At 38.6% G+C, this 26,437-nt stretch overlaps 1 protein-coding gene across 1 annotated transcript in view; it reads left to right on the forward strand.

Annotated features, from left to right (window-relative positions):
• gpr158a (G protein-coupled receptor 158a) overlaps positions 1-26,437 on the forward strand; it is a 149,889-nt gene that overhangs the window by 10,323 nt on the left and 113,129 nt on the right. The window contains exon 2 of the mRNA XM_036578081.1: positions 18,082-18,187. Within this exon, the coding sequence (XP_036433974.1) occupies positions 18,082-18,187 (106 nt within the window). The remainder of the gene's footprint in view (positions 1-18,081; positions 18,188-26,437) is intronic.

Below are 26,437 nucleotides of genomic sequence, written 5' to 3' on the forward strand. Positions count from 1 at the left end.
TTTATCTCTCCTAAAGGGGATCTCATCCTTCTGGCAGTTCATTTACACATGACCACCACACAGTGTAGTTTTCATTTTCAGTGTTTATTTCGAGTGCACCACCTTCGTCTGCAACAAAAAGGCAAACGCTGTGAGATCAGCCATTGTGAGCTCAGCAGGAGAAGTAGAATGTGTCCAACTTGACGGCAGTGTTTTTGTACCCCCCCGCTACGGCCATCGGCAGTTCACGTTGACCATCAAGTCAAGCTACATTGAAAGGAACACAGCCATAGAGTGTTTCAGCCAGCACTGCTTTTCCAATGAGGTGTAGTACAGGACAGCCAATCAGAACAGAGGTCATTTACACATATATCGGTCTTAAAGGCACAGTAACAAGGGATAAAGAGAGGTTGGAAAATGGTTATGTTCAAAATAATTATGTCTGTTTTTGGTACACAAATACTGTAAGTGGATCTCAGGTGGAAAGGCGTGGGCCCTTTGGCTATGTTTAGACTGCCAGCCCAATTTATGGCACATCCAGATTGATTTTTGATAGTCTGGACAGCCAAAAAACATATGAAATCCAATTTTTGCAAATCGGATCCAGTCCACAATTGGAGGTCGTTTGAAATCCGATCCAGATCAGATTTTTATGCTGTGATCAGACAGCAGGCAAATCGGATTTGTTTCTCTAATCAGATCCTTTGAGATGACTGTCCGCATTGTTATTTGCAAGTGTTCAGGTCAGATTTGTGTGTCCTGACATCCCCAACCTATCTGCATGGGTTGCCGTGGTAACGATGTAGGCGTGAGTAACTACGTAGCTATGCTAGTGATGCAGATTTCAAATGTGGATGCAGGAGAGATGGAGGTGCATCATCTCGCCTCCGAACTCTTTAAAATCCTCTGGCATAAGCATGAGTCTTTAGCGCTTATCTCGAACCCGTCACTCTTCGTGTAGTTTGAAATACGATCCGGATTTTTACAGATGCATCTCAGTCTGGACACTCTGGACACTCTGGCCGCTCAAATTGGATTTCAAAGTGTCTTTTGCATCATTCGCAATGCGACAAACAATGACAATGTCAAATTCGGAGTGATGAAAGTGCTGGGCTTCAAGAAAAGCGCCAGAGATTCATGCCTATGCCAGATAATTTTGAAGAGTTTGGAGGGTGAGATGATGCACCTACATCTCTCCTGTATCTGTGATTAAAATCCTATCTGATCACTGCAAATAACAGCACGGACATTCGTCTCAAAAGATCTGATTTGAGAAAAAATCCGATTTGCCTGCAGTCTGAACACAGACTTTGTCTTCTCCAGTTTGACTATTACTCTAAAAAGTGATGTGTTAAATAAGTTTTCTTACCAATTTTAACACTTTTTGTGTCATATTGTTTTGTGATTTAACACATTCTGTGTTCAAAGTAACCCAAAATGTGCCATCTATAAGTATAAATTATAAGTATAAATATTTCAACACATTTTGTTTTAAAAGCAACACAACATGTGTCAACTCCAACTGAACACGCTGATGTATGTAGTTACAGACAGAAGGTGTTGTTTTTAACACGTTTTTCGAGTGAAATACTCATTTTGTTAGTTCTTGGGGGTGTTTCTGTTTGTAGTTAATGTAAAACCATGCCTGCTAATGAAATAGCCTCTTAGGAAAATAAAAGATATTGATTCATTGGTTGATTGATTGGACTGTGCTGGGAATTAGGGCTGTGAGATAAGGACAGAATACTAGTAGAGTGATTATACTGCCACACATTAGAATTGTAATACGGCTTTCAATATATTAAAAACACACCAGCAAATGTGAAATGGTTAAAAAACTGACTGAATTATTTTGACCAAAAAAATATCCATTTATTGGATTATATGAATACAATAATTCATCAGTACATACACAAAAACTCATCTGGAGCTGTGACTGGTCCAATGACCAGAGCACACAGTACACAAACACTGATTACTAAGAAGATTCATTTGTGTATTACAGCTTTCTGAGATATCAGTTCTGCAAAGGCCAACATCACGATAATGATCAACAAACAATATATTGTGCAGCTACTGGGAATACGTTTTCATAAACAACTCAAATGTAGATACTTCTTTACCTGAAATATGATATTTTGGCAAGTTATTGTCTGCTTTTTGTTATATAGTGCTTTGGTAGCTGTTACTGACCGTGCTAATGCTAATGCTAATTTTACATGTTTTAATTATCTTCATTTTCTTACAGAGCCCTGCTGGTGACACGCTGTATAAATAAAAATAATGCGTCGTGGCCACACATCAGGATCTTGTTCCCACTCATTACTATGGCTTAGTTAGTAATACTTAGTAAAGTGTGGGAACTAGATAATTAAGTCGTGGTCATGACTTAGTAAGGAGTGGGAAAAAGATACCAATGTGTGGCTATGACGTTGTAAGGTGTAGGAACGGGATCATGCCTTATTAAGCTGTGGTCAAGGCTTAATTATCTCATTTCCACGCCTTACTAAATCGTGGCCATGACTTAATTATATCGTGCCCACACCTCACTGAATTGTGGCCACGTATTATTTTTATTTAAATGGGATGTTACCAGCAGGGCTCTGGAGAAAAAAATAATGCATGGCCACACTGTATTAAATCGTGGGAACCAGATCCTAATGCATGGCCATGACTTAGTAAGGCATGGGAATGAGATAATTAAGTTGTGGCCACTAGATCATGCCTTATTAAGCTATGGTCAAGGCTTAATTATATAATTTCCACACCTTACAAAGTTTTGGCCACGACTTAATTATCTCGTTTCTACACCTTACTAAGTTGCGGCCACACATTATTTTTATTTATATGAGATGTCACCAGTAGGGCTCTGTAGACATCCCATCTAAATAAAAATAATGCGTGGCCACACCATATTAACGTGTGGGAACAAGATAATGAAGTTGTAGCCACTAGATCATACCTCATTAAGCTGTGGTCAAGGCTTAAGTATCTCATTTCCATGCCTTACTAAGTTGTGGCGATGCATTAGTATCTCGTTCCTATGCCTTACTAAGTCGTGGCCATGACTTAATTATCTTGTTCCCACACCTTAATAAGTTGTGGCCACGTGCTATTTTTATTCATATGGGATGTCACCAGCAGGGCTCCATAGACATCCCATTTAAATAAAAATCATGCATAGCCACACTGTATTAACGCATGGGAACCAGATCCTAATGCGTGGTCACGACTTAGTAAGGTGTGGGAATGAGATAAGTAAATTGTGGCCACTAGATCATGCCTTATTAAGCTGTGGTCAAGGCTTAATTATCTAATTCCCACTCCTAAGTCGTGGCCACAAATTAATTATCTTGTTCCCACGCCTTACTAAGTTGCAGCCACACATTATTTTTATCTATATGGGATGTCACCAGTAGATATCCCATTTAAATAAAAATAATGTGTGGCTACGCTATGTTAATGCATAGGAACAAGACAATGAAGATAATGCCTCATTAAGGCTTAATTATCTCAGTTGTGGTCACGCATTAGTATTTCGTTCCCATGCCTTACTAAGTCGTGGCCACGCATTAGGATCTGGTTCCCACAACTTAATACAGTGTGGCCATGCATTATTTTTATTTAAATGGGATGTCTTCAGAGCCCTGCTGGTGACACCCCATATAAATAACACATGGCCACAATTTAGTGAGGTGTGGGAACAAGATACTAATGTGTGGCCACGACTTAGTAAGGCATGGGAACGAAATACTAATGCGTGACCACAACTGAGATAATTAAGCCTTAATGAGGCATTATCTTCAAGGCTTAGTAAGGCGTAGATCATGCCTTATTAAGCTGTGGTCAAGACTAAATCTAATTCTCCCACCTTACTAAGTCGTGGCCATGCATTATTTTTATTGATACGGGACGTCACCAGCAGGACTCCATATTTCCACATATGTGCCAGTTCTGAGCGTATTGCTGCTAATATGCAGCACATATATAGCCTGATGTATTATACATCATTATATTATATGATGTATTATAGCCTGTCCAGACCACTTTGCTCAGCTGAGGCAGGCTCACTAGTGGAAGATCCTTTTCTTACGTTGCTCCTAAACGCACATAAGGAATGCAAGCTTGATAGATTTTTTTTTAAAATCCATATCAAGCTATGTTTGTTTAGATTAGTATATACATGGAAGTATTGTTGCTCATTTCCTCCTATTATTTTCATTTCACAGTGGTATTTTAGATTTCCATAATTTTTGCCTCTATTTTTCTGTAAAGCACTTTGAGATTGTGTAACTGAAATAAAAAGTGCTATACAAATAAACATTTATTAGAATTGTTATTAGTAGTAGTATTAGTATTGCACACCAGCATGCCAGTGTGCAGTCTGAAAGGGAAAGCCAGTGACCCTGGTTTTGAATAAGAGTGAGATGGAAATGTCTATTATCAAAACACAGACACAGTTCTGTCTGACCTCGCTGTCTGGAGAAATTAAGTCTGCTGGGAGGAATCCATCCAGCTCCTGTATTAGCCAGAATTAGTATGACGGCAGCGTCTCACTGCACTGCTCCGTCTGAACTGAATTTCAATCGGGGAATTCACCGAAGAGATGAAGCACAAAGCACTGTATCTCTGTCTTTCATTCGGAGGGGGGAAACGGGGTGCTCTTTGAGCCGGCACACCAACGTGACACAAAGAGGTGCATGAAAAAAACCTGATGCAATCAATTAGCTGACAGGAAGTGTGCAATGAAACAGGAACCCCCTCCCCCCACACAGACGTGAATGACTGAAAGAGCACACTGTCAAGTACTCTGTCCAGTGTGAGATCAGCAGAAATGAATGACACGATAAGACGGTGATAAATAATCTGTGTACACTCTTGGAGGAGCTAAAGAGGCTTCTTAGCGATGCCACAGAAGAGCCACTTTTGGTTTCCAAAACACTTTTCAGTGGTTCTTTAAAGGGGCATTCTGGCCCTTGTAAGTTTCCTTTGTCATTTGTCATATAATACAGTATTTTTATTGCAGCATTATGTCCCTCGGCCTCATTGGTTTTACAAAATTCACTTTTTTAAAAAGAATTTTCATGTTTTGGATCCTCAGAGTTCTCTTAATACAGTATGCACTCCTATGCATCATTCGAATACATCAAACAACCATAGTGAATCCCTGTGGTGTCTCCCAATCTAGCCACTGAACTCTGACAATAAAATACAACCAAGCTAGCATTAGTGTAACTCTTACCCTAACACTTGGCCATTGGACAATTTGGGAACAGTAATTCTGTGTTTATTCTGCACAAATTGGACACCAGAGACAATTTTTTTGCCTTTTTCAGACTAAGAAAGGAAGTCAAACTAAGGTAAGATTTCTATATACCCTGCTGAAAAAGGCATCATAAACTGGCATGCATTTCATGCTGATTTATGCTGTTCTATTGCTGGTTCAGCTGGTCAACCAGCATGACCATATCAAAAACAGCTATGCCAGCTATACCAGCTATACTGGTCTGTGTTATTTTTCTAGCAGGGTAACCAGCTAGCTATGGCCATGTTGGTTGACCAGTATTCCAAAAACAGCTATGTTATATGAGCTATACCAGCTATAGCTGCCTTCAAGTCCTCCTCAGAAGCTCTGGCTTTGAAGGTCGTAAGTACGACTTGATTTGTGTTCAAGTGGTTTTGGTTGGCAATAAGTGGGAAGTAATGTTTTTGGTTTACTTTTATTTTTCTGTTATTAAAGAGAGTCTGTGTATATACATTATATATGTTTTTGCATGTGTGGATGGTTTCAGCCTGCAGTGTTAATGTTTTTCAAGGTTTTTTAGTTGACACGCCCCCAACTCGGAAACTTGGGGCTCATTGAAAAATCCAAGTTTCTCACTAGTAAATACGACATTGTGGTGCCGTTCATGTGCATCTATCTCATAAATACAATATGCTGGTCTATGCTGGTTTTCAAGCAGGGTAACCAGCTAGCTATGGCCATGTTGGTTGACCAGTATACCAAAAACAGCTATGCTATACCAGCTATGCTGGTCTGTACTGGTTTTCTAGTAGGGTAACCAGCTAGCTATGGTCATGTTGGTTGACCAGCATCCCCAAAACAGCTAAGCAGTCAGTCAAGACATGTTTGGTGTCTGATCTTTGCTTGTTCACAAGCTGGAGCTACTAGGCTAATGTAGCTGTCAACAAAATCTAGTCTAGTATGCCATGTTTATAGACGGCAGTGTATCACACGGTGTCAGAAATCACATAAGCAAATCTATTAGAGATTAACAGCTCTACACAGTTTGAGGAAAGTCTGCGATGATAGGCTAATTGCTAATAAGCTTCCATTATTAGTTAGCTAATTAGCCTCATAGTTCCAGTGCAAAACTAATCTTTAGACCCTTAACATGTCTTGGCTGACTGACTGCATTTTGCCTAAATTTGACTTTTTGCCAAACTGTTACTTTGAGCTAAAAGCAGCCCAGAGCTAATGTGGCTCCACAAAGTGACACCCTTTGAGCCTCTCAGTTTTTCCCTATGATCTTGCTGGATCATTCCAGACTCTTTTTCACACTCTCTCCCTACTGCAGTATCTTTTGGACATTTCAACCAAACAGCAATATCTGAGGTTGTGTGGATAAATAGCAGTGGGGAACCCTTAAGGCCTTCAAGACCTTTAGAGAGGCCTAATGATTTCTGCGAAATAAAAAAGTCTGTCAATTTTTAGTTCATTTTCATTTAATATCCCTGCTGGAAAAAGCATCATGGCTGATCACACATTGTGTTTTGGATGCTTTTATGCCGGTCAGCAGCGATGGAAGTTAATATGCTGGTCACCACTAAAACCAGCATATGTTGTGTTGTGCATGCTGGGGTGCTGGTTAACCAACATGACCACTCTGGGTGACCAGCTAAACCAGCACCCGGCCTGCATAGATGAGCATTAACTAGTTTAGACCAACGTGAAAGACATGCGGGTCTGTGCTGTTCTTTCAGCAGGGATGACCATCATGCTTGTTGTATTTAAACTCTGTAGCTGTAATAATATTCTTATTTTATTGTTAAGTTTCGACTGGAACCAAAAGGGTAAAATTCTTATAGTTCTTCTTATTGCTTAGGATCTGAAGTGAAGGCCCAATCACTGACATAATTAAGAAATGACAGTGGAATCAGCCAATCACGTTGTGATTTAGAAAGGGTGGGGCCTAGTTTGTGAGGAAAAAAGGTCACTCTAGGTATCCTGGAAGTTCTAGATACACTACAAGTATGAGTAGTAGTCTAACCAGATTTAGTGAGGTGTTAGAAATGAAAACGGCAGAGCTCCACATCAGGACTCTTTAACATACATTTATCTGTGTATACAGGAGTGACCACTTTATTAGTCTTTTACAAGTTTCTAACATTCATGTTTAATCTAGAATGAAAAATGTTCATGTCAATCGGCATTAGCTTATTGCTAACATACTACTACAATACCGTAGGCCAGGGGTCAGTGACATGTGGCCCCGGAGCCGCATGCAGCTCTTTTACTGCCCTGTTTCGGCTCCACAGCAGAAACAGATTTTTAAGTAAAGATTTTCTCCTTTGCAGTAAAATAAAGCTCTGCTGATCATTCTAACACAGTTTTAACAATAAATAAGCTTAAATGCTGAAGTTAATGTATAACTGCTAATTCACCCTTTAACCCTGAAGATTGGCGCGCAGACAACAGTCTCGCCTAGCTGGTAGCTAACAACACGACAAAGAGAAAGATTTAATGAATGTAATTTTATAAGCACTACAGTTGGTTCTCTTATATGTTTAATCTGCAACGAGAAACTGTCAATCACTAAAAAGTCACGAAGCTGAAGTCAATTTCATGTTCAAATTCTCCTGCTCCACCTTAAATGGTGCAGCAGTTACATTCTGGCACCTCAAGCAGCATTTAAGGTGGAACAGCAAAAATTCGAACAAGAAGCTGTCGAATGAGAAACTGACTTCAGCCTTGGAAAAAAAGTTGAATGTTGAGCGACATTTTAAAAGAAACTATTCCATTTTTGAGGAAAAGTTTCCTGTCGGAGATGCGAGAAAAGCAGCTATAGCTGAGCTAAAGCTTTAAGTAGAGTGAAGTAAGTCTGTGTTTACGTTGATATTATCTTTTTAAGCCTATACTAGTACATAAGCACATACTGAGGCTATTTACAGCCAAGATGGTAAGATGGACATACAATGTTGTGGCTCCCACGGTGATTTCATTTTGAAGAAACGATTTTTAAACCTGTTAACCATGTGTTTGCTTAGAGCTAACATACTATTAGAATACCATAGCCTATTGTTTTCCTTTGATTTTTGCTGAATTTTGCCATTTATGTCCAAAAATGAAGGCTTAACTCTGATATTTATGTTTGCCAGTAATAAATAGCATCAGTGTTACTATTCACTATTCACCTCCACTGGCTACAATAATGAAATATTCAATGGTGTTGACATCTGAAGTGCCTGATTACTTTTCAAAGTTCTTGTTCTGATGCTTCTTTTTTGACTTAACTTGAGGAAAAACACAGGGATACGCAAAAATGACATCAAAATCTTTTCTCCCTAATTTTTTTTTCTTAGTGAGGGCTGATGATGAGGGCTGAGCTCATTTCTGGCACTGGAATATTGAGAACAGAGTGGTTTTCTGAACACACAGAATCATCTCTCTGATCTGCTGTTTGGATGTGCCGCAGGCTCAGAGGAGATGCTGGAACAGAGTGAAAGCGTTCTCTAATTAACAGCATTGCCTTCACCCGGGCCACACTCAGCCTGGCCCGGCCCACGAGGCTCTAAGCACATTTGGGGGGCTCACCGATATTTTGCCCTATCTCACCAAATGCGATTACATTCCGGTAAATCTGAGGACATTATGGGATTAAAATCCCACGGGGGCATCCGCATTAGGAAAACAGATGCTCTCGGACTGCAGCTGATATGATGCGTACTTATGTTATTTGTTTTTATCGCTGGTGTAATCACTCAGTCGGATAGCGTATCTCTGACCTGTCACTGACTGACCTCTGCTACTGCTGAGTCCAATAAGAGTCACAGCTGGATCTTTAGCTTCATGGCAAGGAGGAGGATAAGCAGCGTAAAACCATCCCAGAGGTCTCTGGAAATTTTAGTTGGTGCTATCAAACTTTGCGGGTTTGTACTTGAAGCAAAAGTTTTCTCTACTCTGAGGATCCTGAGCTCACAGTCTGCTATAGCATGGAGAGAACTTTGTAATTGCAGTTTTCTCCGTTAATAGTTTCATTTGAAAATGTCAGCTACCCTTTATACTGATGTTCCATGATGAATGAACCAAAGGGAATTTCTGAAGCAAAACTTTCAATATATCTTCTACATTTTTTGTTTATTTTATTTTTTCCACTTATCACATTTGTGTGGTTTTATGTGCCAAAAACAGTAGTGAGTAATTTTTACTTGACCATTTTTCATCCTCTAAACAGTTACTGTTGCTTTAAGACTGATATATGTAAATGAGCTCTGGTTCTGTTCTGACTGGCTGTCTTGTATTGTGCCTCATTCAAAAAGCACCCCTTATAACTTCAGCGCGAATGGGTGGGGCTCAATAGGCTGAATAGGCAGATTTATGTGTTGGTTTTGTGACATCACAAACAGCAGTGATTTCAAAACAGGCTATTTTTGCAGCTTAGGTTCCATATATTGAATGTGAATATCATGTTTTTTTAATTTTTTCAGCGTTTATGTACCACATCAAACTCTTATTTCAAAAAAGCGAGGGAAAAAATGCAGTTTTCCATGATGTGGGTGCTTTAAGTCACATTCATACAGACAGAACACTTTTTCCTTCTTCTATGCAGTTATAAAGTCAAACATACAAACATCTTCTCACAGTAAATTCTGGAATGTGACTGTAGAACCGTGTAGTCAGAGTGTGATTTTTAGGGCTGGTTTTCCAAACTCAGATTATGTCTAAGCCAAGGCTAAACAGAGTTTTAATGCAAAAGCACCATTGGCATTGCAATTTAGTCCAAAATCGACAGAGCGGGGATGCTGAATGTTAGCTTCTAAATTTCAAAAGCGTGTTTGTTGTGATGTCTTCATTTTTTGAGGACAGAACAATCCAATCCTCCCGCATCTTTAAGAATGAGGATATCATATTACCAACTACTAAATGGACATGGATTGCATGGCAAGATAGGATCCATCATATTTACCATCAGTACTTTAGCTTTCTCAAAAGGGAATGGGAAATCATAATGCATTATGGGAAGTGAAACATGATATTATTAGTGATTGTGAAGTATTTCTCAAGCAGTTGTTAGGATGTTGTCCGAGGATTACTGTGTTACTTCAGGTGGTCGGGGGTTGCTAGGGTGTTGATAACCTGTTGCTATGGTATCCCAGGTGGTTGCTAGGGTGTTGCTACGTGGTTACTATGGTTTATTAGTTTAGAGATGGAGCAAACGTCATTACATTTAGATGAAAGATCACAAGAAAACAAGAGTTTTGTCTGGTAATAAACCAGTTAAATGATGTGAAATGATGAATAATACAAACCCAGTTCCAGAAAAGTTGGGACAGTAGGCAAAATGCGAAGAAAAACAGAAAGCAGTACTTTGTAAATTTACTGACCTTTAATTTACCTTTATTTAAATGAAAACAGTAGATAAGATATTACATGTTTTACCATTGTTATTTAATGTAACTTCATTATTTTTGGTAAATATGCACTCATTATAAAACTGAGGCCAGCAGCACATTCCAGAAAGGTTGGGACAAAGACAATGTAAGACTAGACACATTGTGAAATGTTACAAAAACATGTGAGGCAATCATTGTTTGGTATAAAATGGGCATCCAGGAAAGGCCTAGTCCTTCATGAACAAAGATGGGTCGAGGCTTGCCACTTTGCCAAAAATATTCCAAAATGCATCAATAGTTTAGGAACAGATTTCAACAAGCATGCAAGGATTTCAATTAATTCACCCTTTTGGGAACAGAATATTATCACAAGATTCAGGGAATCAGGAGAAATCTCTGTGCGTCAAGGGCAAGGCCAAAAACCACAACTGAATGCCTGTGACCTCCCTTAGATGGCACTGCATTAAAAACCAAAATGCTTCTGTAACAAATAGAACCACATGGGCTCGAGAGCACTTTGGAAAACACTTGTCAGTAAACACAGTTCGGCACTGCATCTACGTATGCAAATTAAGACTCAACTACACAAAGCGGGAGCCATATATCAACAAGGTCAAGAAACGCCACTGACTTCTCTGGGCCAAAGCTCATCTGAGATATACTAACGCAAAGTGGAAATGTGGGCTGTGGTCTGACGAGCCTATCTTTCAAATTATTTTTGGAAATAACAGACGTTGTGTTCTGCAGACCAAAGAGGAAACGGATGCTCTTGACTGTCACCAGTGCAAAGTTCAAAAGCCACTGTCTGTCATGGTATTGAGGTGTGTTAGTGGCTAACTTGCACAACTGTAAAGGACCTTTGATGCTAAGGGGACCTACACACTTTTGAACATGTATCTCCATTTTTTGCGATTTTTACTTTTCTGCATCATTTGAGCTCTGCAGCTGTCCTTTACATTGTGTGAAAATTTTATGATGATTGGACCAATAAAAATGCTCCAAAATTGCTTAGAATAAAATCTCTTTCCATTTACTTACATTGAATGGTAAGAGTGTTTTTGCCCTCTCCTGTAAATGACTAATTTGGAGATGCTTGTTTTTTCTTTGCACAGTGATGATATGCTGCCATCTAGATGACGTCTTTTTCAGGGATGTCCTGACTTGTTTCAGCAAGACAGTGTCAAGCCACAACAGCTCGGCTTCGTAATAGAGTGCAGGCCTGTGTGGCACATTATGAAGTGCAATATACAACAACAGAGACATCAGACTGTTGAGTAGCTGAAGTGTTATGTCATGCAAGAATGAGGGAAAAAAATCCAGTTTCACAACAACAGTTGGTGTCCTCAGTTCCCAAAGGATTACTGTAAGTAATGGAGTGGTAAACATGTCCCTGTCCCGACTCTGTGGAAAATGTTGCAGCCATTAAATTTAGAAACAGCATAAACATAAAAAACACAAACATCTCTTGCCTGTGTACTGTTTTCAGTTTCATAGGTCAAAAAGGATTTGCAGATCACTGAAGTCTGTTATTATTTACATTTTTCCTTCTGTCCCAGCTTTCACTGGATTGGTTTGTACTTGTTATGCCCAGATTTTGATTTCAGGTTGACTTTAAATGCCTTATTGAAATGTATTGTTAAGGAATAAGAAATTCCAAAGGTGCCAACAAGCTGCTTTTGCAGATTTCTACTTTGTTTCTTGGCAGGTCAAAGATGACCAATGTCAAATCCATCTAACTATATAGAGCAGTTGTAATTGCAGTCAATCCATATTAAATGTGATAATTATTGTATCATCTAGACTAAATGACATGACTGTTACCAATCCACTTCACGTCTTGTGATTTGGTGTCAGGCCTGGGTGACCTTGGATGTTGGGCAGCATGGCTGCTGCTGATGAGCACTGGCTCTAAAATTAGCCACGGGTGCAGAGCTTCAATTAAGGCAAGTGGAACCCACACTGTGGTCCCTCCCACCTACTGCCCTGTTACTCAGATCGTAATGAATGAAGAGAGAGAGAGAGAGAGATGTGGAGAGCGGCTGGAGTGAAAGAAAATCTTTTTACATTAACTTTCACTGTAAGTTTTTGAATGTTTTTACCGTCTCCTGTAAAGCTACCATTTTTGAAGATAGGATAATGATAATGACTTATTATAGTATTTATAGTTATAATTATTATATTTACTTATTATAATTTTATACGTCATGTAAAACAAGTTGCAAACAAGACTCATTCATTATTGTTATATAAGATAATAAGATAAGTTTTCACATAATTAATTACATATATACATAATTACCTACTAAATTACATTCAACAGTTCCTTATATTTAAAATACATACCTGCACTTTTCACAGAATTTCACCAACTTTTTGGAGCTACAAGTGAGTAATAATTAAATAAAAAAAACAACATATATAATTTACTGTATATACATATATATATATATATATATATATAGTAAATTATATGTTGTTTTTTTATTGTATATATATATTTCATATTTATATAATTTTAATCTAGATTTACAACATGCTTTTGCCATTGTCAGTAATTGCAACTTGTGAGTATTGTTACTAGCCAGTTGGTTGCGGTCTCCTCTGCTGGGCCCTTGCTGAACTCATTCTGCGCATGCTGAACACGGCTGGAAGGAGACTGGGGTTTCCCACTGTCAGCCTCAGCCGCCCCGGGTGGACCGCCATATGTCCACTTTGGCTCACTGGCAGGGGAGAGACCCTTGGAGGGTAAAGAGAGGGATGGATGAATAAGTTCGAAATGAGCCAAATGTTGTGTTTGGGTTTTTAAGCACGCTGAGGCTGCGGGGCACTCTCTGAAAGGCGAGGGGTGGCGGCTTCAGCAGATGCTGGACCAGCTGAGCACATAGGGTGGCTATTTTTGGGGCCTTCAATTCCTCCCGGCTGTCCGGAACAGTCCGTCAGCAGCTTTACCCGTCATGCACAACCGTGTAACACTGAAGGGAAGCAAAGAGGCAAAGTTAACAGCTCTGGGCCTTCATCTGACCAGGCTGTGTTTGAGCGAAAGGCTGCAACTAGAGGTTCTTTTCTAGAATTGATTCATTTATTGACTATTATTGAGTTAACTGACTAATTAAACCATTATGCCTAACAGACTGGCTGAATGGGACAGTCTGGCAGAGTTTTGGCTAAAAAGGTCTGAGGCACTGTGAATCAGCACACGCCAAGCAGATAGCCTAACAGCCAATGTTAAGTAACAACATTAGATGATTATTCTTTGTCTATGCAAAAAATCACATATGAGAAGTTATTTCTGTCTGAATATGAAAACTCTAGTTTCTCCATTTGCATTGTTGTATGTTGGCTATTGCTTCCAGATGCAGACTCGCTCTTAAAAGTAAAGGTGCTAAAAAGCGTTCTTTGGTGTGATGCCATAGAAGAACCACTTTTGTTTCCCTAAAGAAACTTTGGATCCACTAATGAAAATAAAGTATGCGAGTGTGAAGAACCTTAAAGTCTGAAGAACCTCCACATGATGAAACGTTATATTACAAATGGAAGAATTGTCATAGAATCATTAAGTTGTGTTCAAAGGTTTGGGCAATGAATAAAACTACATTTTGTTGATTTTCTTTGTGAAAAGGTTAAAACACCCTCTACAGAAAACACACTTCTACACACGTTAATACACAATTACTGTCCATGCTGAATTTAATATTTTGGGGAAATAAAACATAAACTGTGGCCTGTGCAAAAGTTATGGCACTATACAGTGCCATTCCACTTCACTATGTAATATTGAATCATTTTCCTCAATAAATAAATGACCAATATTTTTGTCGCATTTGTTTAATTTGGTTCTCTTTATATACTATTAGGACTTGTGTGAAAATCTGATGATGTTTTAGATGAAATTTATGCAGAAATGTAGAAAATTGTAAAGGGCTCACAAACCTTCGAAATTTACAGATTATTATTACAATTATTTACAGAATAAATAGCAGAAAAATGCCATATTTAAGATATTTTATTATATATTATACTATATAATATATATATACATTCTCTCTCTCTCTCTCTCTCTCTCTCTCTCTATCTATATATATATATATATATATATCTATATATATATATATATATATATACACATATACATAATATTTTTTTTTTTTTTTAAAGGAAATTTACAGAAAAATTTGCAGACAAAATGTCATATTTAAGTGTGTTCTCTGTAGAGGATGTGTTAGCATACCTTCACTTAAAAAATCTGCAGTTTGATATGATCTGTACAAAGAATAAGCACATTTGTCTTAATAACATACATACATACATACACACATCATCTAAACCGCTTATCCTTCTGGGTCGCGGTGGGGTGCCGGAGCCTATTCCAGCTGTCATTGGGCGGAAGGCAGGATACACCCTGGACAGGTCGCCAGTCCATCGCAGGGCAGACAGACAGACATACATATACAATCACACACACATTCACACCTAGGGGCAATTCAGCATTTCCAATTGGCCTGACTGCATGTCTTTGGACTGTGGGAGGAAACCGGAGTACCCGGAGGAAACCCACGCAGACACGGGGAGAACAGGCAAACTCCACACAGAAATTACCCCGGGCGCCCGGCCGGGAATCGAACCCAGGCCATTCTTGCTGTGAGGCGCATAATAACATTGACCTTTCTTATTCAAAAGAATGAGGTATCGGCTGGTTTTGGATGAATCTTAATCTCATTCATGACTTACAACAAGGACAGGAGAACAAGTCATTCATTCCCTCAGCTGTTTGCTGTCCGCATAAGTATCTTAAATAGTATTGAAATCCTGTCCGTGTACACGTAAACCCACAGAAAGCCTATATTAGTAGAGGTCCCTCTCAGATTTACTCACTGTTCCCCTGTTAGCCAGAGCAGTGTGCTGTACTCCTACAGAGGCAGCAGAGCGGTAGAGATGGGAAATGAACTGAGATCAGAAAAGCCTCAGGCAAGGCCACACTCAAAGTTATTAATAAGAACAGATGCACAGAGTCCTCTGTGAGTGTGCCGGTGTAAGTAAGTGTGAATAAACAAACTCCCTTCCCTGCAGAAAAGCACTTCAGTCTCACACTATAAAAGTCCTCCCCGCTGCCCTGACACACGCTCCTCGCGCCTCTCTCTGTGAGCTAGATGACTATTCTGTAGTGTATTGATTGAGAGTCAAAGCCTTCAGCCCATCAAGTCATTATGTGTGCAATATGCTATGAGATGAACATTCTACCAACTACATTTAAAGGAACAGTTCTAGGAAAAATCTAATTTACACTGTTTCCCTCTAACCCCTAAAGTAGTCAATCAGCCATAACATGTTTGGCGTCAGACATAGAGTCTGAAGCTAATCCAGTTTTTCATATTCTTTAAGACGGATACTGTTGTATTCAAATGTCTAAACACTCCCAGTCAAATTACATAAGCAAATACATCCTCTGCAAACCTACATATGGCATTTTTATTGCACAAATGTAACATAAAACATAAAAAAAAACCTCTGCACATGCAACATATTTTATTTTATTTTTTTACCCAGTTTGTGACAGTGTGATAAATGTCAGAGATGTATTAACTTATTTTCAAACATAAAACATTAACAAAAATAATAATTAATAATAAAAAAATAATAATAATAATTAATAAATAATAATTCGACAGGGGCTGCTCAAACCTTTGCATACAACTGTATATGTAAATGATCTCTGCTCTGTGATTCAGATTGATGGAGAATGTTTTGTAGATGATTCTATAAAGAGCCATTTTCTTTACTAAAGAACCCTTGAGTGTAGTGCATTTGGTGTTAAATAAACATTGTCAAAGACTAATTGGTTGATTAATTGATTAATTGGCTAATCACTGCAGACCTATTTTAAGACTTCTTGTGTTTAAATACAGGCCACATGATTTATATTGACAATAATAGCGTTTGCCAAAAATGTTGAACTAGGATGAACAGAGTCAGGGATGGAAATGTATAAAATTACATTTTTCGGCAAATGATTCCTTTAAAACCTCGCTGGGTTACACTTTAAATGCCATAGCCGAGCACATTTATCACATGAAGATTTATCTGTACTCAATGCTCTGGATCTCCCGTGGACTGCAGGTGTGAGGAGGCAGGTGCGATCACCCGCGATGAGGCGAATGCTGTTGCAGCCCAAACTCAGAGTAACAGAGCTTAACTCTTACAAGCTCGGTGCAGTTGTCTCTGTACCAGGGAACAGCATGTACAAAACTCAGAGATCCTCAAAAACACAGCACTGTGCTGATTCTCCTTCAGACTTCAGATTGTAGCGAGTGAATGCATTATTTACATGGCCTGTTCACTGGAATTTGTGATTTTGTGCTGGTCATTTTTGCTGTGTGGAGGAAAAAAAAAGAGAAGTTGTATGGCTCTTAAGTTTGGAGTGCCTCAGGGGTGTGTTCGTGGGCCATTTGCAATCCTTAAGTGTGCTTTTTCCTTTGTGGTTTGTTCTTAAGGCGTAAAGTCTCTGTACATGTTTGGTCTTTGGTCTTTTGGCTCTGTACTCCAGCAGTTTGTACTTGACATGACACAGTGACTACAGGGATTACACAGCAGGTTGTCAGCTTTAATTTAGAAGTGATTTTTCCCATTCCAAACAAACCATTAAGAGACCATTGTATTGTCCATAATTGCACCACTATGTATCTCTGCTTGGAAGCCCACTGTGGATGAGCTGCTGGGGGGTCCCTTTTGTGTTTGTTAGCACTAATGGCTTCCCTCTATATACTCACCGCTGAAGCTGCCTATAGTCAAATGCACGAAAGGGGTTTCATTACAGGTGGAGCTAGGTGGCGTTTTATTGACCTACACAGAGAGCATTATGGGACTGCTAATGATCCGCAGCACCAAGGGGTATAGAACATTAATAATAGAAACTCATAAACAGAGATGCTAGGGTTATATTAAAGGACGAGGAACTAGTTACGATTCATTTCCTTCCCTAATGCAATGTAAATGCATGCTTTTCAGTGTTTCTATTAGATTTTTTTTCTTTTTTTTTCTTCTTATTTTGTATCATGCATCTGAAACAGCCTAACAGAAGCGTACTTCTGCGTTTGGAAGACGAGGAGAAATCAGGCCAGTCAATGATTTGAGAGGTGTCGGCTATTTGATTGTGTCAATCACTGCCAGCAAAACCACTTGACGTTCATTTTCTTGCATAATTTTGTTTTTTTCCTCTACATTTGCTGTAGCAAGTCTGGTACTGACTCGATTTTGTCACGGCCCCTCAAGCTTTATGTCCCAGGAGGCTCTTAAACACTCACTAAACTTCAGGAGACGTATTTATCACCCGATGTAGTGCTTTATGGATTCAAAGTGTTCAGAAGAGAAAAGCTTACATTTCACTTAAGACATTTACGTTGTTCTAGCTGATTGACTCGCCTTTTCTGGCACTGAAGACGTAATTGATTCTCTCTCTCTCTCTCTCTCTCTCTCTCTCTCTCTCTCTCGTAGGGGAGTTGTTCGGGTGGATGTCAGCCTACAGGATGTGGATATCGATCAGTGTTCCACTGATGGCTGGTTTGCAGGAACTCACAGGTGCAACCTGACCAGTATGGAGGTGAGACAGCGTCCGTGCTCGTAACTTCCAATTATTCTCCTGTGACCTAAAGCCACATTCAGGGATTTCAGCCATGTCGCTGAATTATCTCCTTAGTAAAGGAATGGGGGCTGGCAGCGTGTTATCCTGATAAGCATCATGAACAAAGTAAACAAAAGAACCATCCGAGAATCGGCGCCGTGAAGAAAAAACATTTAGCTCCTCTAAATGACTTTATTAATGAGTTTAATGACTTTATTTGCATTCGTGTAAACAGTGTAATGAGAATTTCAAGTCCTTGTGCTTGCTATGGGGTGGAATAGATGTTTTTTGGAAAATGAGGCATCTAAAAGGACTAATCTCGGAATAGGCTGCACAGTGCAGTCCCCGACTGTGGGCTTTAGCTCTCTAAAAGCAGTTGAAAATTGTCGGATCTCTGTTTTATGCACTGGTGTTTTTCTTATTCATAATACATGGAACCGACGATCCATTCAGCAAAAAAAATATATATTCCAAATGTGTTTATCAAATATATTTTTTGCAGTGTATGAAAATGGCCAAAAATGTGTGTTAAATATATTTTAAAAATGCATTTATTTAATTTGTCTTTATATTTTTTTTAATAATATGTAGTTTTAACAAAGGTTACAGATGCTATAACTAAATATACATGAACTGAATGGAGGTACTGACTTCTGTGTTTTGTGTTGCATTTTGTATTAATCATGTACGTATGCAGTAAGACACTCACACACAATGTATTTCAAATAAACAGGATATCAAATCATAACGGAATTTCAGTGCATCAATACCTCCAACACTTGCTTTTGACATGTTAAAGATTCATTTGCTAATATTTACAATTAAGATACTGGAATACAAACTCATTTCAAAAGGTTTTTCAAACAGTAAAGCACTTTACACAGGATTTTGGCTATTTTCATACATTTTTAAATGTATTTGATAAATACATTTACACACATTTCTATGTGTAATATTTCCCCATACTTTTTAAAATAAATGTATTTTAAAATATATTTGGTTAATATGGCAAAATATTCTGAAATACATTTTAGTGTTTGGAGTGTATTTCAGCATGGACTGCAATGTATTTGAAATATATTTCAAATAAATAAAAATACAGGCCCATATATTTTTCCCATTTGGGGTATAATGATTTTCTGGCTTTGTGTTTTTGACAGCCCGTACAGTTGAGGCCAGAAATTTACATACAATCTAAAGCCATTCAAACTCAAATTTTAACAACGTCACACTCCAAAGGTTAATCAACATCAATTAAGGTATATATTTTATTTCCACAAGATATCATTTCAAAATAAAAGCTAAAAGAAAGATTTGTTATATCAGATTTTCAGTGGGTTAAAAGTTTGAATACACTGTTTGTATTTGGTGGCATTTTAATTTCTTAAATCCAACGCATGGGGTAGTCTTCCACAAGATTTCCCATAATACTTAGCAGGAATTTTTGCCCTTTTCTTCTGAAAGAACTGAATCAGTCAGGTTTATGGATATTCTGGCTGAAATGCACTTTTTCAGTTTAGTCCCTATATTTTCTACAGGATTTAGGTCAGGGCTTTGTGATGGCCACTCCAATACTTTCACAAAGCCATTTTGTCACAGTTTTGGAGGAATGCTTAGGATCATAGGGCCTCATTCACCAACCTCTCTTAAGAAGAAATGTCTTCTTAAAGCCCACGTACGCAGCTTTCACGAAGATTCTGACTTTCACCAATGTTTTCTTATTAGAGATTTATTCTTAGGTAAGACGAGAATCTACAGACACAACAATTCTGTGGTTTAAGACCTTTCTCAAGAACTAATTTAAGAAAAACTTTGGTGAATGAGGCCCATAGTCCTGCTGAAGGACCCAGCTGTGACCAAGCTTTAACCTTCTGGTTGATGTCCTGAGGCGTTTCTTCTGTATTTAAACATAATCCTCATTCCACATGATGCCACCTATTTCCCTCCAGAAGGCTGGGTCTTTGTTCTGGTGATCACCAAAGTTCAGTCTGGCTTTTTTATGCCAGTCTTGGAATAGGGGCTTCTTCTTTTGTGTGGCAGCCTTTCAGGCCATGATGACGTTGGAATCTTTAGCGGTGGATGTAGATACTTCGGTACCTGATGGCTTCAGCCCTGGTAAATAATTTGTCTGTTAATTGTTTGTACAGAGTTGCTTGGGTTATGTCAAGGGCAAAAAGACTCTAAGTACTAAAGGTAGGCCCTTAAATACAGCTACAGGAATGCTCCCAATTAACTCCTAATTATGACAATTAGCCAATCAGAAGCTTCTAAAAGTCCTTATATACATTTCTGGAATCATTCCGATTTAAAGATTTAAACTGTATGTGGTGGCTTGTAAGATAACAAGTAATATTTCAAAGAAGAACCCACACTAGAGTTCCTACAGGCAGATAACACAACTGACACCAGCAGCCCATGTACCCACCTAAAGCATTCCAGCGCCCCCTCTTGTGCAGTGGCAGATACAGAATATTTTGACTGGGGTGACCAAGCTTGGACACAAAAGTAGGTGTGGGGTGGCCATGGCGTAGCGACACTTGATGTCAGGTGATCAAAAATGTGTACAGCACTATAGTTCAAGACATTTCATGTTTCATCCAAAGCCCAAATAAATGACCTGGAGATGCCAAGCACAATCACCAGAATGAAATCCTGGGAAATGTGTGGTGAAGAAGTATCCAGCCACTGCAGATGGGTCTGTGGTCAGCAGTGAAGAATGACTGAGAAGCATTTCCTTTAAATCATTTTAAACAACCTTGTAGTTAAGTAAGAGTATTACTACAATACTTGTGCAGTTTAAATACAACAAGCATAATGATTCTATTATATAAAAACAAAACTAAAGCAATCACAATCTTTTATTTCACAGAAAGGATTATCATAATTCTCTGAAAGCCTAAAAACTCAGAGGGTTCCCATCTGCAAAGGTCCTCAGAACTAGCTAGCTACTGTTTAGCTGCTGATTTAGATGTGCTTGGGGATTTATCCCTCCACTTAAAGGAGGAAACCACAAAAATGAAGGATGTTTCTACATAACAAACTGTCAATCTTAGAATGGTCCAGCACCCAAATAATATCTGGTCAGCAGCTGTCCTAAGCTGATCCCTTCCCATTAACAAATGGAGTAGAGGTTAAGCTGACCAACTGCACAGCAACAGAAACATACAAAGTGCTCCTATATGGAAAGTGTTTCTAATAAACTGGCCAATGAGTGTAGGCACAAATTAGTTGTACTTGATGAAGCGGTAACTCAGTATATACCGTCCCTGAATGAATCAGTTCCGTTGAGGCTCAGCTGGTAATGATTTTGGGTGAGGTCATCTGGACACTGCTAACCTGGTGTTGGTGGGATGATTATTAAGAAGGGAGGCCTTTAGAGGGGCTGGACAGAGCCTGGGCTCGTTTATAATGTATGTGATGTAATGGGCTGCAGTGATCTCTCTGAATAATTAACCATGCTCTTTGTCTGCTTCATCTCCCTGATAGACACAGAGGAATGTGTGTGTGTGAGTGTTAATGTACAGTAAGACTCTTATCTTATTACAGTCTTGCTCTGAAATGCTCCCTCACTTCCCTGATTTGCAGCACCTGTACCAAAAGTTTAGGCAAACTGGATTGAATATTCTTTCATTAAGACATTTGGATCAAAACGCTTTTGCATAAATGCTTTGAATCTGTATTTAAGAAAAACATTAATCAGATTTGATGTCTATGAATGTATTTTATAAGCTCCAAAAATGATATGTAGAGAATTTTATAATCATAAATCTCATAAATATATGTAATATTTCTCATTATGAGATATTAAGAGAATGAGGTCTGAAAATCTGAGACCACTAATGAAATTGTTTCTATTTTGCATTATTTTATAATGTAATATGTTTTTCACTGCAAATTAAATTATCAGCATAACAATTTGAGTGAAAAGTAGAATCGTTGAAATATTTACATTCTTATTATCCTATTATCCCCCTTTGGTGTAAATGACTGTGCACAGTCATTTACATTCTTATTATTCTATTATCCCCCTTTGGTGTAAATGACAGTGTGCACTCAAGTGGGCATGAACTGTACATACTTTGTGCAAAAGCCTCTGATAAGTAGATCAAATCTGAAGAGTTTTCTGAACAAAATCTTAAAAAAAAGAAGATAAGACTAAAAAGGCCTTAACATGATCACTTTCACAGATTTCTTCTTCACATATATTTTTTTTAATTTTTCAAAAATTCTAATTTCTGTTGTTTATTTCCACATTTAAATGGAAAAAAAAATGCCAGGGGCGCCCAAACTTTTGCATATGATTTTATAATGACTAGATTTAAGGTTATATATACAATCCCATTTATAAAAAAAGTTGGAACGCTGTGCAAAATGTAAATAAAAACAGAATGCAATGATGTGGAAACCATTTAAACCCTTTAGTATTTTTTAAATAATTAATTATTTTTTTAAATAATGAAAACCAATAATAGCTGGCTGTGATATTTGGGCCCACAGGTGGCACTGCATTAAAAACAGACATGATTCTGTAGTGGAAATCACTGCATGGGCTCAGAAACACTTCTGAAAACCACTGTCTGTGGAAGTAGTTTATTAATATATCCACAAATGCAAGTTAAAACTCTAAAACACAAAGATGAAACCATATTTAAACGGGATCCAGAAACACTGCCGCCTTCTTTGGGCCTGAGCTCATTTCAAATGGACTGAGGTGAAGTGTAAAACTGTCAGACAAATCAAAATTTGAAATTCTTTTCGGGAATAATGGACACTGTGTCCTCCAGGATAAAGATGAGAGGGTCCACCTGGCTTTCTATTAGCACACAGTTCAAAAGCCAGCATCCGTGATGGTATAGGGTGAATTAGTGCACATGGCATGGGTGACTTGCACATCTGTGAAGTTACCATTAATGCTGAATGATATATACAGGTTTTGGAAACATATGCTGCCATCTAGATGACGTCTTTTTTAGGGAAGGCCTTGCTTATTTTAGCAAGGCAAACCACACTCTGCATGTATTGCAACAGAATGGCGCTGTAGTAAGTGTCCAGGTGCTAAACTGACCTGCCTGCCGTCCAGACCAAATGAAAACATTTGGTGCATTATGAAACAAAAATACAATGGAAACCCTGAACAGTTGAGCAGCTGAAATCCTGTATCAAGCAAGAATGGCAATTTCACTTTTAAAACTACAGCAGTGTCTCCTCACTTCCCAAACGTTTACAGAATGTTGTTAAAAGAAGAGGTGATGCAGCACAGTGGTGAACATGCCCCTGTCCCAACTTTCTTGAAATGTGTTGCCTCCATCAAATTAAAAATGGGCATATATATTAAAAAAAAAAACAATATTTCTCAGTTTTGACATTTGATATTTGATGTAATTCCACGTGAGTTATTCCATACCTTTGTAGTCCTCACTATTATTCTCACTATTATTCTAAAATATACGAAATAGCAAAACAGAGAGACCTTTTGACTGGCACAGTATGGACCTGTAGCCTGCGTCACTATATTTTCCTACTTTCTCCTTTGCTTACAATGTGTAATTCAACTCTGCTGTAAGTAGCTCTCAGTCGATGGATGCTGGTCTGTTCCATTTGGATCAGTCCTTGTGAGGAGGCGGGGTTGGGAGGTGTTTGAAAAACGGGGTCTTCCCTTTTAGTGGTGGTGGGTATAAATAGAGCTCAGGATTGCAGCGTAATCAGGATTTTGTGCAGCTGTGTTGTAACGTGATAAAGCCGTCTCATTGTGCCAGAGGCCCTTCATATGCAAATAAGCCGTTATTCTCTCGTTATCCCCAGCGCACACGTCGCTAAATCAGTTTACTGAGATATCTAGAACCACCAGCACAAACAGCAGCGCTTCAAAGATTCATCACAGAGGCACATAAGATGATAAGATACACAGGAGTTAGCACATGCGCTGCCATAGAGAGTCATTCATGTAGCTCTACCGAAGACTTTTAAAGAGACAGTGCGTAGAAATTGGTGCTCTAGTAGTAACAAGGTGAAGCACAATAACACTGGAATGATTTCTTTGCTTCTTGACCCCAATTACCATCCCTGTCCATCTTCACAAAGCACAGTGGGATCTATAGTGGTCAGTGGAGTTTGTCCGCAGATAAAGTTAGCTGACCTTAAATCAGCTTGTAATGGCATCACCTTCAAGTCATGAGGTGCTTATATATATATTACAATATTGCATAATTCTTGTTTAGCTGAACCCTTGTGTGGTGTTGGGGTCTGTGGGGCCCATTTTCAATGTTTACCAAAAGAAAAAATGATGTGATTTATTATTATCTCAGCCTCAGATTTCTTGGCCTTTGCTCATTTGCTGTGAAGAACACATAAAACACATTTTCAGTGTCTTCACACTGTTGCACATATTACACATGTGGTGTTGGGTGAACCCGCAGGGGATAAAAGTGTGTGTATGTGTTTGTACATGTGTGTGTGTGTGTGTGTGTGTGTGTGTGTGTGAGGGTGGACAACATGGACAGGCTGCTGACTGGCTACAGCTGCTAAAGGAGAACCCTACACTGGTCACTTGTGATATTTTAAACATCTGGTATTTTTACATAAATTGTTGTGACTGTATTGATTTAAAAAAAAACAATTAAGCGGTGGGTCCCAGGCCACTGAGTAACAAACACATCAACACCACACAAGGGTTAAGAAAGTTCTAGATGAAAAAAAGTATCTAATGGTTAGCTGTACAGGATTATGGGAGATAACATTTATTCACAATTAAAGGGACACTCCAGTCAGAATAGGAAAACCCTCTTCTCATGATGTATCTTGAAGGTATGAGAAACAACTGAAAAACTACAACGTGGATTGGGTGGACAAAAGTTTGGGTGGATTTTTGGGATGTTTGAAATGTGTTCTCTAGATTTTTAGTAGTATTATTAGCTATTTGGCTTCCTTCTGCATATAAAAAACACAATAATCACAACAATAAAATAAAAAATAATCAGTTTTTAACAGCTTCTAGGAAGATACAAGATCCCAGCTATTGGGAGGCAAAAACAGCCCGCCCCCAAAAATTCAACCTCAAAGAAGTTTTTTCAAAATCCCTCCTACCTTCAAGACATGTCATCAGAAGGTGGGTTTTCTAGTTTGGCCAAAGTGTCCCTTTAATGTCAGCATTATATACCTAAACAGAAATTACAGTAAGATGGCACAGCTTGCTAGGTGAGTGAAAGCTCACTTCCAAAAATTGCTCTTGTTTTAGTTTTTTGGCAGAAGAGCCAAATGTGGTGTATCTGGTGGCACTGGCTGCTAACGGCTGAACTCCAGCATGTTTGCTTTTCTAGGTAGTAAGATGGGGATGCAATGAAGGAGAATTATGGCTGTGTCTATAAAAAGGCTGACAAGAGTGATAGAAACACAACCAGGCATATTGTACACTAGCAGTGTTACTTATTGCACCTTTAAAGGTATGCTCTGTGAATAAACAAGACATAGGTGATAAAGAAAACAGTAAACATTACACAAGCAATGGAATGGTTAGTAGTAAACAGTTCAAAATTAGTAAAAACTTTTGTCATGATGAACTTTTCTGAGTATACTGTTGGTATCATTAAGGCTTCTAGAACACTGAATGACTGCATGAATCATGAAAAAGACAGATTTAGACCAATTACAGAGCCAGTAAACAACAACCATGGTGGAGTAACTGCATAAACAGCATAATAACAAGTAGCTGACTGTCAGACCATTATGACATATTTTTAACTGTTTTGATTTTCCCCCATTCCCTTTTTAATTAGTTTATATTAAATAGGTTTATGACAAATAAATTAGTTTTTAATTAGTTTCAGGTAAAGATATCATTTTACATAGTTTTTCATTGCTGTATTTCATTTTTGCCATATTTACTGTTTTATAAACACAACTCGATGTGGTTGGTGGACTATTCTCAGTCCAGCAGTGACACTGAGGTGTTTAAAAACTCCAGGAGCACTGCTGTGTCTGATCCACTCAGACCAGCACAACACACACTAACACACCACCACCACGTCAGTGTTACTGCAGTGCTGAGAATGATCCCCCACCCAAATAATACCTGCTCTGTGGTGGCCCTGTGGGGGTCCTGATCACTGAAGAACAGGGTAAAAGGGGGCTAACAAAGTATGCAGAGAAACAGATGGACTACAGTCTGTAACTGTAGAACTACAAAGTGCACCTATATGATAAGTGGGGCTGATCAAATGGGCAGTGAGCGTA

This window comes from Colossoma macropomum, unplaced genomic scaffold (genome assembly GCF_904425465.1).
Source record: "Colossoma macropomum unplaced genomic scaffold, Colossoma_macropomum, whole genome shotgun sequence".
NCBI classification, from domain to species: domain Eukaryota; kingdom Metazoa; phylum Chordata; class Actinopteri; order Characiformes; family Serrasalmidae; genus Colossoma; species Colossoma macropomum.